The sequence below is a fragment of the Protopterus annectens genome, chromosome 6.part0 (assembly GCF_019279795.1).
Source record: "Protopterus annectens isolate FY-2018-M chromosome 6.part0, PAN1.0, whole genome shotgun sequence".
Taxonomy (NCBI): Eukaryota; Metazoa; Chordata; order Ceratodontiformes; family Protopteridae; genus Protopterus; species Protopterus annectens.
This window is the reverse complement of record NC_056737.1, coordinates 1,034,325,359-1,034,341,387: the sequence shown is the minus strand read 5'-3', so window position 1 is coordinate 1,034,341,387 and position 16,029 is coordinate 1,034,325,359. Positions and strand designations below refer to the sequence as shown.

General features: G+C 47.9%; 1 protein-coding gene across 1 annotated transcript in view; it reads left to right on the top strand.

Annotated features, from left to right (window-relative positions):
• The window catches only part of PAPOLA (poly(A) polymerase alpha), a 1,404,594-nt gene that overhangs the window by 487,475 nt on the left and 901,090 nt on the right, over positions 1 to 16,029 (top strand). Inside the window, exon 9 of the mRNA XM_044073612.1 lies at positions 14,309 to 14,429. Coding sequence (XP_043929547.1) covers positions 14,309 to 14,429 — 121 coding nt within the window. The remainder of the gene's footprint in view (positions 1 to 14,308; positions 14,430 to 16,029) is intronic.

Genomic DNA, 16,029 nt, shown 5'->3' with positions numbered 1-16,029 from the left:
GGGTACAGGCTTGTCACCACAAGGGACAACCATTCATTCTACCCACAGCCAGGCAGACACTAACAACGGATGCATCAAATTATGCCTGGGGGGCCCACATGGCAGGAAAATGTATTCAGGGCACATGGCCCGCAAGCCAGATGCGTCGTCATATTAATCAAAAAGAGATGCTAGCTGTTCAGAATGCCCTGACAGCTTTCAAGGATCTACTTCATCCAGGACAACTACTGATAAAGATGGACAGTACTACAGTCATGTTGTACATAAACAAGCAGGGAGGCACACATTCCTACCCCCTCTGCAGAAAAGCCATGACTTTGTGGGGCACAGCATTGACTTATCAAGTTCACCTGCAAGCACAATTCCTGCCAGGAAAAATAAAAGGAAAATACTCTGGCAGATGAACTAAGCAGAAACCTCATGGATCCCCACTAGTGGAAACTGGATCCACAAGTCTTCAGCATGATAACAAGGAAATGGGGATGCCCAGACAGATCTAGTTGCCTCCCCTCACAACTGCCAACTACAGAGATTCTGCACCGGGACTTATTGCAAGCATGGAAAGTGGATCCCTTATCCTTCAGCTGGAAAAGCCTAACAGTATATGCCTTTCCTCCACTGCCTCTCCTCCCCAAGGTACTCCTAAAGGTCAGACAAGAGAAGCCAAAAATTATACTGATTGCCCCAGACTGGTCACGCCAGCACTGGTACCCAATCCTAAAGAACTTGTCTCAAGGTCCAGCCTGGACATTCCCTCAAATTTCTCATTTACTGACCCAATAAAACAATCGGATCCTGCACAGCCAACTCGGGACCTTAAATCTGGCAGCATGGCGGATAATGTAGCCATTCAGAACACTCCTATCTCCAAAGCTGTGATGGATGTTATTTTGGAGGCCAGGAGGCCCAGTACCAGAAAATCTTATGCAGAAAAATGGAAGAGATTCTGTGCTTGGAACCAGGCACAAGGAATTGACACGTTTGTACCAAATATTCCTCAGATTTTACAATACTTAACTGAGATGCTGGACAAAGGCCTATCCTTTTCATCAGTTAAGATTCATGCCTCTGCCATTTCAGCCCATTACAATACGGAACCACCTATCTTTTCTCATCCTTTTAATAAGACAGTACCTCAGAGGAGCCAAAAGCATAAGACCTCCAAGGAGAGCACCAGTACCTGCATGGGACCTCAATTATGTCTTGGAAAAACTCACACTGCCTCCTTTTGAGCCAGCCTCAACAGCTGATATAAAATTTGTATCCTGGAAAACCGCTCTGCTCCTAGCAATAACCTCTGCAAGACTAGTCTCGGAGTTACAGGCACTCATGGCTGTGGAACCTTTTATTTTCCACCCAGACAGGGTTTCTCTGAGGACCAACCCAACGTTTATGCCTAAGGTGGTGTCCAGTGTGGCCCTTAACCAAACCATTCACTTGCCTACCTTTTATCCAAACCCACAGAACAAGGGTGAGAGACTTCTGCATTCTTTGGACATACACAGACAGCTACGCTTCTCCTTGGACAGAACTAAAGCTTTCAGAAAGACTTGAGCAACTTTTAGTGACATATACTGCAGGATCACAAGGAAAGGCTATCTCAAAACACTTTCAAAATGGATAGGCCATTGCATTCATTTCTGCTACTCACAGCATGGCAAATCAGTGCCTAAGGGCATTAGGCCACATTCAACCAGAGCAGCAGCCACTTCAGCAGCCTTCCTCAGAGGAGCACCAACCAAAGACATCTTACAGACTGCAGCTTGGAGTTCAGTGCACACTTTTACAAAGCACTACCACTTACCTCTCTACTCTAAATCCAGTGCTGGCTTTGCCACTGCAGTCCTGCAGGCCTCATAGCCTCTCCTAATCCTATTTAGCCCAGCCACCCATCCTCAGCTTTGGGATTCAACCCAAGAGTAATGACTGCAACAGTGAAACATGAACATAGTACAGTTGTGTACCTACCATAAATGTAGATGTTCGAGTGTATTCACTGTTGCAGTTCAGGTTACTCTCCCACCATCTCCCTTTCTTTTGCTGGGGTTTATCTGTTCTCTATTCTATGCAAACCTATGTGGTGTATTTGCTTGTAGATGAAGGAAATGTTTACTTTAGTGCATGCATGTTTATTGGCATACTTTAGCCTACCCTTTTGAGGGCACCTGACATCTGGGGCAAGAAAAACTGAAGAAAATGGCGTCTGCTGCATCTTTTATACCCCTGGCGCACTGACGTCAGGGAAGAGGTGACAGCAACCGATGCCGGACCAAGACTTTGGAATTCAGGCCGACTGCGGGTAGCCTGCCAGCAGGATAACCCAAGAGTAATGACTGCAACTGTGAATACACTCTAACATCTACATTTATGGTAGGTACAAAACTATACTTTTTTAAAAAGATGGAGGAAAAAGCTAAATCTATGAAACTGTTAGATTTCCTACAAGTACAGCCTCCAAGATTTAGTAGGCATTGGCCCTCTAAGAATTGGTCCTTTCCTGCCTCTTCCAGGCCTTCTCAGTCCAAACCTAGAACCAGCAGAACACCCAGGTTTCAGTCCCAGGTTACTCGGGACTAAGCAGTGGGGAGGCTCCCACTTCCAAATCAGGGAGTAGTAAGACTCCCCCTTATGGTAAACTGTCTCAATGACTTAACTTTAAAACTTCCAAGCACTTCTCAACTGACTGCTCTTTTAAGGGGAAAGATTGCTCTGCAGGCAAAAACTGGGAACTCATTACCCAGGACAAATGGGTTTTAAATATAGTATTTGAAGTAGTTACTTCATTTGCTCTGCAACCTGTGGGTATCGGATTCGATCTCGGATCCGAGCCAGCAGCTTTCCAAGCTACAAGATCCGAGCTCCTAGCTCCTCCCTCTACCCGTAATCCCCTGCTATGTGCTGCATTACCTCAGATCGTTTTTTGCTGTGGCTGAAACAGCTGCTTTTGAAGAGCTCCTTGGCTTTTTGGTGAGATTGAACCTTTTTCTTTCTGTAAAAAATATATATATATATATATATATATATATATATATATATCTTTTTCTTGTGTGAGTGTGTTTAGTTTTTTCTGGGTTAGTTAAAGTGTTGTTAGTTAGATACCTTTGTTCCCCCCTTTCTAACTAGTTTTTTCTGTTAGTTCCCGCCTTTCACCCTCCCCCCTCTTAGTGTTTGGGTGTGTTTTGGTGTGAGCGGTGTTATGGCTGAAGGGCCTAAGGCGGTGTTCTCAAAGTGTACTGAGTGTGGCCATAAGCTTTCGCCGGCGGATGGCCACACTCAGTGCGTTTTATGCTTGGGGTGGCCCAATTGTCATCGGCCTGCACAATCTGTGTGGCCTTTAATCCCCGAGCCATTAGGGACAGGAAGAACAAGCTGATCCTAGCGGGTTTGTTGCCTCAGGAATCAGCTTCTTCTTCCTCCCCCTTTCAGGCACAGGCTATCTCCACAGCCCTCGTGCCTTCTGGGCCCCCGACTCAACCTGGGACTCAACCTCCCTCTTTGGGTTTGAGTTCGGGGGATTCAGGTACCTCCACTATGGTGGAGAAAAGACACAGACAAGGGACACAAGTCCCAGAAAAGGCGGGCTGAGACTCAACCCTCAGCCCCGCCGGCTAAGCTGATTAGATCTCCCTTGAGGGGCTACGGATCCTCCCCCTCTCGGCTCCGTTCACCTCGTTTTTCTCCGGAGCTGGAGGAGGAGGATCGGTCTCCCTCTGTCGTCGAGGCGACCCTCCCGGCCCGCCTCAATGACTTCGATCCACCAGAAGCCTCACTGAAGCAGATATGGATCGCATGATGCGCAGATTCATCCAGACACAAATGCAGATGGGGGTGCTCTTGCCTCCCCCCCCCCTCTGGGGGGGAGCGCGGCCCCCATATTTGCTCAGATTACTCCTTCTCCGACCCGTTTTTGGGTTTCGGAGTTATCGGATCTGGGCTTTTTTGAACTGGGGATTCGTCGGCGCCGATAGCTCCGGTCGCTTCGACACCGACTGCCTTCGAGTCTGTCTGATCCAAGCTCTCGGGGCCGAGGGCTGAGCATCGGATCTGGGGGAGCTGGTGTGTCTTCGGCTCTGTTGGCTTCGGAGCACACCTCTCTCTCGGCTCCGACCCCGATCCCTACCTCTGAGCCGAGGAGATTGCTCTCGGAGCCTGGCGAGAGTAGCGCTCCTTCGGCTTTTGAGGTTGTGGAGAGGGTACTGTCGAGGACATCCAGGTCCCCGGTTCGGGCATCTGATCCTCCCGTACCCCTGCTGCATGTGGGTCTATCCTCCATCATCCGACCATCGGGACAGCCTGCTCAAGCCCTCCAGTTGGTTCCCTTAGAGGAACAGGACCCCGTTGAGCCCTCTTCGGGCAGTCCCTCAAACGTCTGTGCAAGAGGAGGCACCTGGACACCCCCCCCAGTCCTTCACAACCGACACGGATTTAGATGAAGGGGAAGGTTCCCAGAGGAAGTCTCCTTCGGAGACGTCATGGAAATGTTGCGTATTAGAGGGAGGTGGTATGCCCAAAAACCTTCTGCAGATGAATCCGTGTTCCTGGATGCGTTTGAGGCAGGCCCTTCTACCTCCTGGGTGTCCCCCCTGGTAGACCTCATTACTACCAGGGCGTGGAAGGAGCCCTACACCGTGGAGCCTATCCCGAAGCGAACCGACAAGATCCTTAGCCCTCCAGTGGATAGATTGTCTTGGGCCAAGGGAACCCCAGTGGATGCCATGCTGGTGGCGGCTGCCACCAAGAGAGAACTCGCGCAGGAGAGTTCTTCGGTTCACCCGCCAGATAAGGAATCTCGAGCACTGGACCGCATTGGGAAGCGGATGTTTAGTTCAGCAACCTTTTCTGTAAGGGCGCTTAACTATATGGCACATACCATTAGGCTGCAACGAGACTTAAGGAATACGCTGCAGCCCCCCCGGAGTCCATGTCGGTCGAGGACAAAAAAGTTTTCTAGACTCGTATGGCCACTCTAAAATCCATCTCTAACATGTCCATGTGTCTACTCTCCCATGCCACGGAGGGAGCTGCTAGGGCCAACGGAGCCGGGGTCGTCTTGCAACGTCACTCCTGGCTCCGTCTTTGCGATTTCGCAGATCCCTTCAAGGCGTCCTTCGCGAATGCACCCTTTGCCCGATCTTAGCTCTTCGGCAAGACTGTTCGTGAGACGCTGGTCCAAAGCGAGAAGGATGGGAAGACGCTGTCTGCCATCGGGGTCTGCTTCTCTAATCCCCAACGATCCTTTTCTAGGAATCGGAGGGGACAAAAGCTGTGGTTCCGTAGGTCCCAGCAATCCCATCCGGCTTCGGACCCCTCGTCCTCTAGAGGCAGAGGAGGACAAGGAGGACGCCGGCCCAGAGGCAGAGGGGGACTGCGTAACTTCGGGTCCAGGGAACCCTTCCCGGATAGACCCGCGCGGCAGCCCTGAGGGCTTACCCGGCTGTCCCTCTCTGGAGGCAGTCTGGGGGGTGATTGTCGGAGCACCTGTCAAACTGGGAGTCCATTACGATATCATATCCAGAGGTTATACCATCCCCTTCATAAACCACCCTTCCTCAACCAGACACCTCCCCGATGTTCCAGCTGATCAAAGGGAGGCAGCAGCTTCAGAAATCCTGAAGTTGCTAGAAAAAAGTCATCCAGCCCGTCCCCCCAGACCAGTCCGGATCGGGTTATTACTCCAGGTTCTTTTTAGTGCCAAAAAAGACGGTGGGGACCTCAGACCCATTCTAGACCTCTCCGCTTTGAACCTGTTCATTCCCAAAGAAAAATCCCGGATGGTCACCCTCCAATCTTTTCTCCCTCTTCTGTGGCAGAACGACTGGATCTGCTCGATAGACCTCAAGGATGCGTACTACCACATTTTGATGGACAGACTATCCAGAAGGTTTCTCCACTTCCGGCTAGGAGCCAGTCATTACCAGTTCAGGATTCTCCCGTTTGGCCTCACCTCAGCCCCCAGGGTGTTCACCAAGGTCATGGCAGTGGTTGCAGCCCACCTGAGACTTCAGGGCATTCAGGTCTTCCCGTACCTAGACGACTGGCTCCTTACCGCCACCAACAGGCATCGGCTCTGCCTGGCAAGAGATTATGCTGTGACCCTTGCCCAGAGCTTAGGCATCTCTGTAAACCTCCAGAAATCCTCTTTGCCCCTTACAGGTCCTGGAGTTCATAGAGGCCAAGTTAGATACTCGCATCTCTCGAGCTATGCTAACTGCGGACAGGATAAACAGCTTGTCGTGTCAGGTGCTAATTCTTTTTCAAAGCCCGGCCCCGCAGGCGGAATTAGTTCTGAGGGCACTAGGATCTATGGCAGCAGCGATCAGTCTCACCCTTCACGCGCATCTGCGAATGAGGATTCTGCAGTGGACCCTTCAAGTTCAGTGGTCCCTGTTACTCCATCCGTTGAATACTCCGATTCCCCTAAGCAGAGTTTGCAGGCACTCCCTTCTTTGGTGGCTCCACGCCCCAGAGCTGAAGGAAGGGAGGCCTTTTGTTGTCCATCCCCCCAAGCCACGCTGACCACGGACGCTTCTCGCCTCGGGTGGGGGGACATTGTTCGGGCAGAACCGTCCAAGGCACGTGGACTCCCTGGAGACTGCTTTGCATATCAATGCCCTAGTGCTTCTAGCGTTGCAAGCTCTCCACAACCTTCTACCTGTGGGGACTATTGCAATCCAGACAGACATGTCAGTGGTCTGGTACATAAACAAGCAAGGAGGAACCAGGTCCTACCCACTTTGCCAGGAGGCTGTGAGAGTGTGGGAATGGGCAATATCCACCAACCGCTTCATGGTAGCAATGCACATTCCGGACCGGTCCAACATTTTGGCGGACAAACTGAGCAGAGTGATTCTCACTCCGTATGAGTGGTCTCTCAATCCATTAGTTGCGAAGCAGATCTTCCGCAAATGGAGTTGGCCTTGCTGCGATCTTTTTGCTTCTCCCTTAAACACAAAATGCAGCGAGTACTTCACCATACTTCCCCCCGAAGGGGAGAATCCCAGAGACGCTCTAGTCCATGCTTGGCCGTCCGGTCTACTATATGCCTATCCACCCCTTCCGCTCATGACCAAGTTCATACAGAAAGCCCGTCAGTTGGGGAGCAGAGTTATCCTCATAGCCCCATTCTGGCCTCGCCAGATCTGGTTCCCGTACCTGCGGTCTCGCAGTCTATCTCCGCCATGGATACTGGATCCCATTCCAGACCTGATTTCGCATCCGGCAGAATTACAACCCCCGAACTTGGTGAACCTCAAGCTTGCGGCTTGGTTGCTCCAGTTCCAGTGATGGCTAGGACTCCCGGTATCTCATCTTCTGTTAAGGCCATTCTAGTCGCAGCACATAAGCCGACTACTAGGAAGATTTACAACAGCAAATGGAAACGTTTCTCTGTCTGGGCCAAAGATAGAGGCCTGGATCCATTTACAGTTCCTATTCCTACTATTCTAGACTTCCCGTCTCTGATATTCCGGCAAGTAGCAAGTGCTTCAACAGTTAAGGTGCAATTGGCAGCCATCTCCCATTTCCATGTGGGAGACTGACTAGGATCTTTGGCTTCTACAAAATTATGTAAAACCTTCTTACGGGGCGTTTTCCTCTTGAAGCCTCCGATGAAAGTGGTGGTGCTTCCATGGGATTTGGCCTTAGTCTTACAAGCCTTGACAGGCCAACCCTTTGAACCCGTGGCTTTGGTTCCATTAAAGTTCTTGTCCTGGAAAACAGCCTTTTTGGTGGCCGTTACTTCAGCCAAAAGGGTGTCAGAACTTCAAGCCTTATGTATGAAGCATCCTTATCTCATTTTTCATAAGGATAGAGTGTTCCTCAGGACTAATCCGTCGTTCTTACCTAAGGTGGCTTCGGAGTCAAATATCAATCAATCAATAAACTTACCCGTGTTCTTCCCAAACTTTCAGAATAAAGGAGAATACACATTGCATAAATTGGATGTGCACAGACAACTGCCTTTCTACCTGCACAGGACTAAGGATTTTCGCAAATCGGACCAGTTGTTTGTGTCATTTGCTAAATCAGCCATGGGTAAGGCCATTTCCAAAGTGACTGTAGCAAATTGGATTTGTCAATGCATAGTCCACAGGTACTTATCTGCAGGCAAACCGGTTCCTATGGGAATTCGTGCTCATTCTACGAGGGCTGTGGCCACCTCCGCAGCCTTCTGGTCTAGGATCCCCTTGGATGACATGTGCTCTGCAGCTACCTGGTTCTCTTCACATACGTTTATTTCTCATTATAAATTGGATATGGTATCGAGAGGTAGGGCTTCCTTTGGCTCTGCGGTGCTTCGGAATATCCTTCCATAGGCCGCTCAGGGTTTCTCCCTAGGTAGCTGGGGACTCTGTCCCACAGGTTGCAGAGCAAATGAAGTAACTACTTCAGATAAAGAAGTTATGTACTCACCATAACGTTCCATCTGAGTAGGTACTTCATTTGTCTGCAACCGACCCCCCCCCCCCCCCCGCCATCCCCCGAACCTTTCGGGATTCCTGATCACCAAAGAGATCTTGTTCTGCTTTAGGACAGTTTATCTGGTGTTGCTTCCTCTATCGAAGGTAGGAGTTGTGTAAGAGGCAAAAAATTCGATCTGAGGTAGTGTAGCACATAGGGGATTGTGGGTAGGGGGAAGGAGCTAGGAGCTCGGATCTTGTAGCTTGGAAGGCTGCCGGCTCGGATCCGAGATCTGATCCGATACCCACAGGTTGCAGACAAATGAAGTACCTACTCAGATGGAACGTTATGGTGAGTACATAACTTTTTTCCCAAGGATACAGATTTTACTTCCACATGTCAGCAACCCCAAACGGTTGGCCAGATCTACCCGCAAATCAGTGGGCAGAGGCCTAAAAGCAAGTACTCTCTCTCTTAAGCATAAAGCCTATTCAGACAATAACAGAAGAGGAAAAGGGACAGGGTTTCTACTAGAGACTTTTCCTGGTACCCAGAAAAGACAACTCGTGGTGTCCTATTCTGGACCTTTCTATCTTAAACACCAGTTGCTTCCTATGCTAGGCAAAGATGCCTGGTTGGCAGCACTGGATTTAAAGGAAGCCTACCTGCACATCCGAATCGGGGAATCTTGCAGAAGATACCTATGCTTCAAAGCAGGCTACATCCACTATCAGTTCTCTGCACTGCCCTTTGGCTTATCTACGGCGCCCAGGGTATTCACAAAGTGCCTAGCTCCAATCATTGCATTTTGCAGGCAAAGCAATAATCAAATATACCTATAGCTGGATGATTGTCTAATTCAGGCAGAAAGCCAGGATATTCTTATGAATCGTCTGGTATTTGTACAAAAGGTGCTAACTTGTCTGGGGGACACCATAAATGAAAAGAAATCACATCTGGTACCCTGTCAACAAATTATATTCCTGGGAGCAAGCTTGAACACAACTTCCCAGATGGCTTTCCTCACGCCAGAGAAACAAATTCATTTGACAACTTACTTCAAACTAGTGGCCACAAAAACCCTGCTATCTGCAAGGCAAATACTGTGTAAGCCTTGGGGTTCATGGCCTCCTGCATTTTATTAATTCCATATGCAAGACTGTATGAGGAAACTAGAATGGTATCTAAAAGGCCTATGGTGTCAACATTCTCAGGATCTAGAAGCAGTGATTCCTAGCATACCTTGCCTACAGTTAGAATTCTTTGGTAGATTGAGGCCTGCCACCAAAACAAGGGACTACCATTCACTCTACCCACTGCCATCCAAACCTTAATATACTCATCAGACTATGCATGGGGGAGCTCACCTGGCAGAAGTGCATTCAGGGAAAATGGAACCCAAGTCAAATGCACCTGCATATCAATCAAAAAGAATGTTAGCTGTACAGAATGCTCTGACAGCCTTCAAGGACCACATTCTTCCAGGACAGTTAATGGTAAAGACTGACAACACTGTGGTACATAAACAAGCAGTGGGGTACCCATTCTTACCCCCTCTGCAGACTAGCCATGGCTTTGTGGAACACAGCCTTGAGCTGCCAAGTGCATCTACAGACTCCATTCCTGCCAGGAAAGCTAAATACACTGGCAGACGAACTAAGCAGAAATCTCATGGACCCACACGAGTTGAAACTGGTACCAAAGACTTTCAACATGTTGATAAATGGGGGAGCCCAGATATAGGCCTGTTTGCTTCCCCCCAGAACTACCAGTTGGACAAATTCTGCACAAGCACGCCCCACAAACAAGCTTGGAAAGTGGATGCTGTGTCCTTCAGCTGGAATCAATTTATGCCTTTCCTCCTCTGCCTCTCCTCTCCAAAGTACTATCAAAGGTCAAATAGGACAAACCAAGGATGATACTGATTGCACCAAACTGGCCACGCCAACACTGGTGTACCACCTCTTGCGCAGTGTCAATGTTGGCCCCATGGCACCTGCCTCAGACCCCTACCCTGCGGTCACAGCAGGATAGACAGATTTTGCACCCCCATCTTCAAATCCTGAACCTGGCAGCCTGGCTAATTACCTAATCTCTCTGTTACCATCCCTCAGTAAACAAGTGTTGGATGTCATTTTGGAGGCAAGGAGACCTAGTACTAGAAAATCTTATGCTGAAAAAATGGAAGATTCTGTGCCAGGAACCAAACTCAAGGGATGGCCCAGCAGCACCCAGTTGACCTCATTTTCTTCAATACTTAATTGAGGTGCTTCACAAGGGCCTTTCCTTTTCCTCCTCCAAAATTCACACCTCAGCCATTTCAGCTCATTACACCACAAAACCAACCCCCTTTTCCCACCCACTGCTCTAGCAGTTTCTCAGAGGGGCCAAAAACTTAAGAACACCCAGGAGAGCCCCAACTCCAGCCTGGGACCTTAACTATGTATTGGAAAAACTCAAGTGCAGCGTTAAAATTCCTTTCTTGGAAAACCGCTTTCCTTTTAGCAATCACTCAGCAAGAAGGGTATCTGAATTACAGGCCATTATGGCAGTGGAGCCTTTCATCATCTTTCATGCGGACAGGGTGTCCCTCAGGACCAATCCCTCCATGCCCAAGGTGGTATCCAGTGTGGCTCTTAAGCAATCCTTTCATTTACCAACCTTCTTTTCTAATCCACAGAACAAAGCAGGAACGGATACTGCACTCCTTAGATGCGCACAGACAACTTAGATTTTACTTGGACAGGACTAAACCTCAAAGGAAATCTTAACTGCTGGTGGCATTTGCTGCAGGGGGAGAGGGGAAGGCTATTTCATAGCAAACCATTTCTAAATGGATAGGGCATTGCATTCATTTCTGATATAAGCACCATGGAAAACCTATCCCACACGGGATTAGACCCCATTCAACCAGGGCTGCATCTACCTCTACAGCCTTTTTCAGAGGTGATCCTGCCAGAGACATCCTAGAAGCTGCTACCTGGAGTTCTGTACATAATTTCACCAAGCATTGCCATTTGCCAATTTTCTCTAAATTCAGAGCTGGCTTTGCCACTGCAGTCTTGCAGGGCCTTATAGCTGGTCCTAATGCTAACTAAATTCCTCCTCCCATCCTTAGCTTTGGGAATCTACCCAAATGTGATGACTGCAACAGTGAAACATGAACATAGTACAGTTGTGTACGCCTACCATAAATGTAGCTGTTAGAGTGTATTCACGGTTTCAGTCCTGGTTACCCTCCCTCCAGCCCCCGGACTTTATTTGGTATATACATGTATTTAATTGCTTCCCATTATGGGGGCACCTGACATCTGGGGCAAGAAAAACTAGTGTAATGGCGTCGGCTGCATGCTTTATACCCCTGACTACCTGACGTCACAGAAGATGAGACAGCAACCGATGCAGGACCTAAGACTTTGATAATCAGGCCGACTGAGGGCTACTGCAAGCAGATAACCCAAATGTGATGACTGCAACAGTGAACACACTTGAACATCTACATTTATGGTAAGTATACACAACTGCACTTTTTCCCTTCAACCTCCAGCCAACCGTGCAAACGATAACCACAGACTCCTCAGAGATAGCGTGGGGCGTTCACCTAGAAGGCAGGTGCACCCAAGGTCTTTGGGATGCCCAGCACCTTCTGTTATACTTCAACCAGAAGGAAATAGAAGTACAAAAGGCTTTGACATCCTTCAGACTCCCATCTTAAGCCAGGTGTTCTCCTTATCAGACAGACACCACCACAGTAATGTGGTACATCAACAAATGGTGAGGGACCCAATCTTATCCTCTGTGCAGGCTAGCCATGAACCTCTGGCTGGCAGCCTCTGCCTTGGGACTACACCTAGTAGCCCAGTACCTACCAGGGATTAACAGCACCCTGCAGACCACTTAAGCAGAAACTTACGGGACACCCACGAATGGCAGCTCCACAGAAAAATCTTTTTATAAATCATCCAGGCGTGGGGAACTCTGGAGGTGGATCTCTTTGCTTCACATCCCACTCATCAGCTGAAAAAATTCTGTACTTGGGAGTATCACCACCTAGCGTGGAAGGTGGATGTCTTACCTTTCCCTGGAACACTTTGTGTACGCATTCCCTCATCTGCCTCTTATCCCCCAAGGAACTGATCAAATTAAGGGAGGAGAGATCAAAGGCCATCCTTATTGCTCCAGATCGGCCCAGACAACATTGGTACCCCTTACTGGGCAGCCTGACCTTACAGCCTCCCAGACAGCTTCCCCTGATTTCAGACCTCTTAACTTTGGGGGGAGATGCTGTACTCAGACTTGCAGAGTGTCAAAATGTCAGCATGGCTAATATTCTAAAGACAATCAGGGGACCCCTGTTAAGCAAACAGGTCCTAGACATTATCGCAGAGGCCAGAATGCCTAGCACCAGAAAATCTTGCGCAGGAAGATGGAAAAGATTCTGCTCCTGGAGCCAGTCCAGAGGGGGAAATACCGCACAACCTTCCATCCCTCTTATCCAGGTCTATCTAGCGGAGCTACTTAATAGTGGCCTCTCCTTCTCGTCTGTTAAAATCCACACCTCAGCCATTTCAGCTCATTTTGATGCAGAACAGCCCCTGTTCTCCCACCCTTTGATCAACAGTGCATCAGAGGGGACTTCTAATATCAGACCTCTCCTAGAAGGCCACCTTCCTCAGCCTGAGACCTGAATTATGTTTTGAGGAAGACCAACCTTACCACCCTTTGAACCTGCTGCTTCAGCAGCACTAAGATACATCTCCTGGAAGACTGCCTTTCTCCTAGCTATCACCCCAGCCAGAAGGGTTTCACAACTTCAGGCACTGAATGGCCATTGAGCCCTTCATCATCTTCCATGAGACAGGGTCTCTGAGGGCTTAATCCTTCCTTAATGCCCAAGGTGGTATCTAATGTAACTCTGAACCAGGCCATACATCTACCAACCTTCTTTCCTAACCCTCAAAACAAGGAGGAAAGAATTCTGCACTCACTAGATGTGCACAAACAGCTCAGATACTATGTGGACCATACTAAGCCCTTCAGGAATACAGGCCAACCACTTAGCTTTGCCCCAGGGGCAGAGGGGAAGCCCATTTCCAAACAAACCATTTCCAAATGGATATTGCACTGTATCCATTTTACAGTTTGCATGGGACCCCCCAAAGTCTATTAGAACCCATTCCACTATGGCAGCCTCCTCTTCCACAGCATTCCTCAGTGAAGTTCCCACCAGGGGCATCCTTAAGGCTGACACCTGGACTTCTTTCCATACCTTTACTTAGCATTACCACCTAACTACCTCCTCCTTCAAATGCTAGGGGAGGGTTTGCCCCTGCAATTCTGCAGGGAATGCTGACCTATTACTAAGTCTCTTACTAATCCTACCGCCCCTCTCCTCAGCTTTGGGAATCCTCCCCCAGGTGATGACTGCAACAGTGACACATGAAGAACATAGAACAGTTGTGTACACTTACCGTAAAATGTAGATATTGGAGTGTACTCACTGTTGCAGTCCTGGTTTTCCACCCTCCTTCTCCCTTGTCTTCTTTCTTTAGGGCGACAAGTTTCTAAAGGTGGCTTTTAGCCACCAGGACCACTCTACCGTATTTACTTGGGCCTCTGACTGGTTAGGGAAGAAAAACTGATGTAATGACATTGGCTGCCTTCCTCTGTAGCACTGATGACCTGACGTCAGCATGCAGAAAAACATTGACTCTTTTATTCTGCCCGGCCGAGGGCTACCACAGTAGGGATAAGCCACAAGTATTGACTGGAACAGTGAATACACTCTAACATCTACATTTATGGTAAGTGCACACAACTGTACTTTTCACACAAGCCACTAGCCAAGATGCCTTTGAAGGTATGGAATTTATAAGGCACATAATCTGTTTCTCTTCTGTTCATTTAGGTAAATCCAAGTGACAGGTACCATCTGATGCCGATTATCACGCCAGCGTATCCACAACAGAACTCTACGTATAATGTCTCCATTTCTACACGAATGGTTATGGTTGAAGAGTTTAAGAGAGGTCTGTAGCAGTGTTTTTTCCCCATCTTAGTGCTTTGTCTAAGACATGAGCGCGTACCCATTTTGCATCTGTATGCAAAGGCCTATGACCAGTCTTGTTAGCACTGTTTTCATAGTTGTAATAATGAATTAAGGAAAAGCTTTATTTTCATATGTGCTTTACTTTCTAGAAATTAATTGGTTTCTCCCTATGCATTTTTCTTGGTGTATTTATATAAAACTGAAGTTGCACATAACTTAAGCACCATGATTGTATCACTTATTTGTATTCAAAATGCCCTTTTAAAAATTTTCATTTTTAAAGTTTGGTGATTTTTGTCAGAAGATTACAATCTAATTTTTTTGAAGTATATATTCAAAATGCAAGACATAAATGAAATACCATGTTAGTAAAAATTTATTGCAGATGTTCGTGTCTTATGAAAGGAATTGCACAAGTGTGGGAAATTTATTAGAAAGTTTACTTGCATTACCGTGTTCATAGAAAATTACACTAAGTTTAACTCTTGTTTAAAAATTGGAAAGATATGAAAAGATAATTAAAATGGAGCACAGCTTACTATTTTATAGGCACCTGTATAAGGTTATGCTTACTCTGATCGTTTTCCTGGTTTAGTAGGTTCATAGGTTAAACGGCCAAACTTGCACTGTACTAGTTTCGTGGAAGTCTGATTGCTGCGAACCCAGAGATGTTCTTCGTGTTTCACTGTTGCAGTCATTACATTTGGGTTATCTGCTTGCAGTAGCCTTCAGTCGGCCTGATTTAACAAAGTCTTGGGTCCTGCGTCGGTTGCTATCTCTTCAGTGACGTCAGGTCGTCATGGGTATAATACATGCAGCTGACGCCATTACATCAGTCTTTCTTTCCGTGTGGTGCCTGAAGCAGCAGTAGTTCGCAAGTGCTGGTCAAATGGCTCCTGAAATTTTTGTTTCCAAGTTTCAGTACCGAACTCTTAAACTAAAGCTAAGTATCCTATTGGGGAAACTTTTTCTTGCTCCTTACTGATGTCAGTAAAAGTTAATTGCATTTCTTGTGGAAAGCAAATACCTCACAAAGATTTTCATTCGTACTGTATTCCATGCCTAGGCCCCGACCATGACGTACCTTGTCTGTTTTGTGCCTTAACGTACTATCCGTTGTCCATATATTTTTGCCTCCAAATATTTTGGTTCTCTGTTAAATTATCCTGAAATGTCGTCTGTTAGCCATCCGAGTACCGGTGTTCCAAAAAAAAGCAAAGATAAAGACAGGCTGCCTAGGTCCAAAGCTGCCGACAGCGCTTCTCCTAAGCCAGTCGCCAGTTCGCCGGTACTCAGTGAGGCGCTTTCACAGCCCCTGATACCCGCTACTTCTGATTTGCAGGCCTTTACTGAGACCCATTCGGAGTCAGGTATGCCGCAAGATGCTTCAACTGTGGAACCTGCGGATGTCTCTACCTTGGATGGGTCTGGAGCCGCTGTGCAGGCACCCGCTTCTGATGGTGTATTCAGGCCTACGGACTTGCATATTAAACCACCTCCCCCTTTAAGGCCTAAACCTCGAACCATGCCTAAGAAACAGATGCCCATGCCGTATGCACAGGCCTCTATGCCTAAAAAAC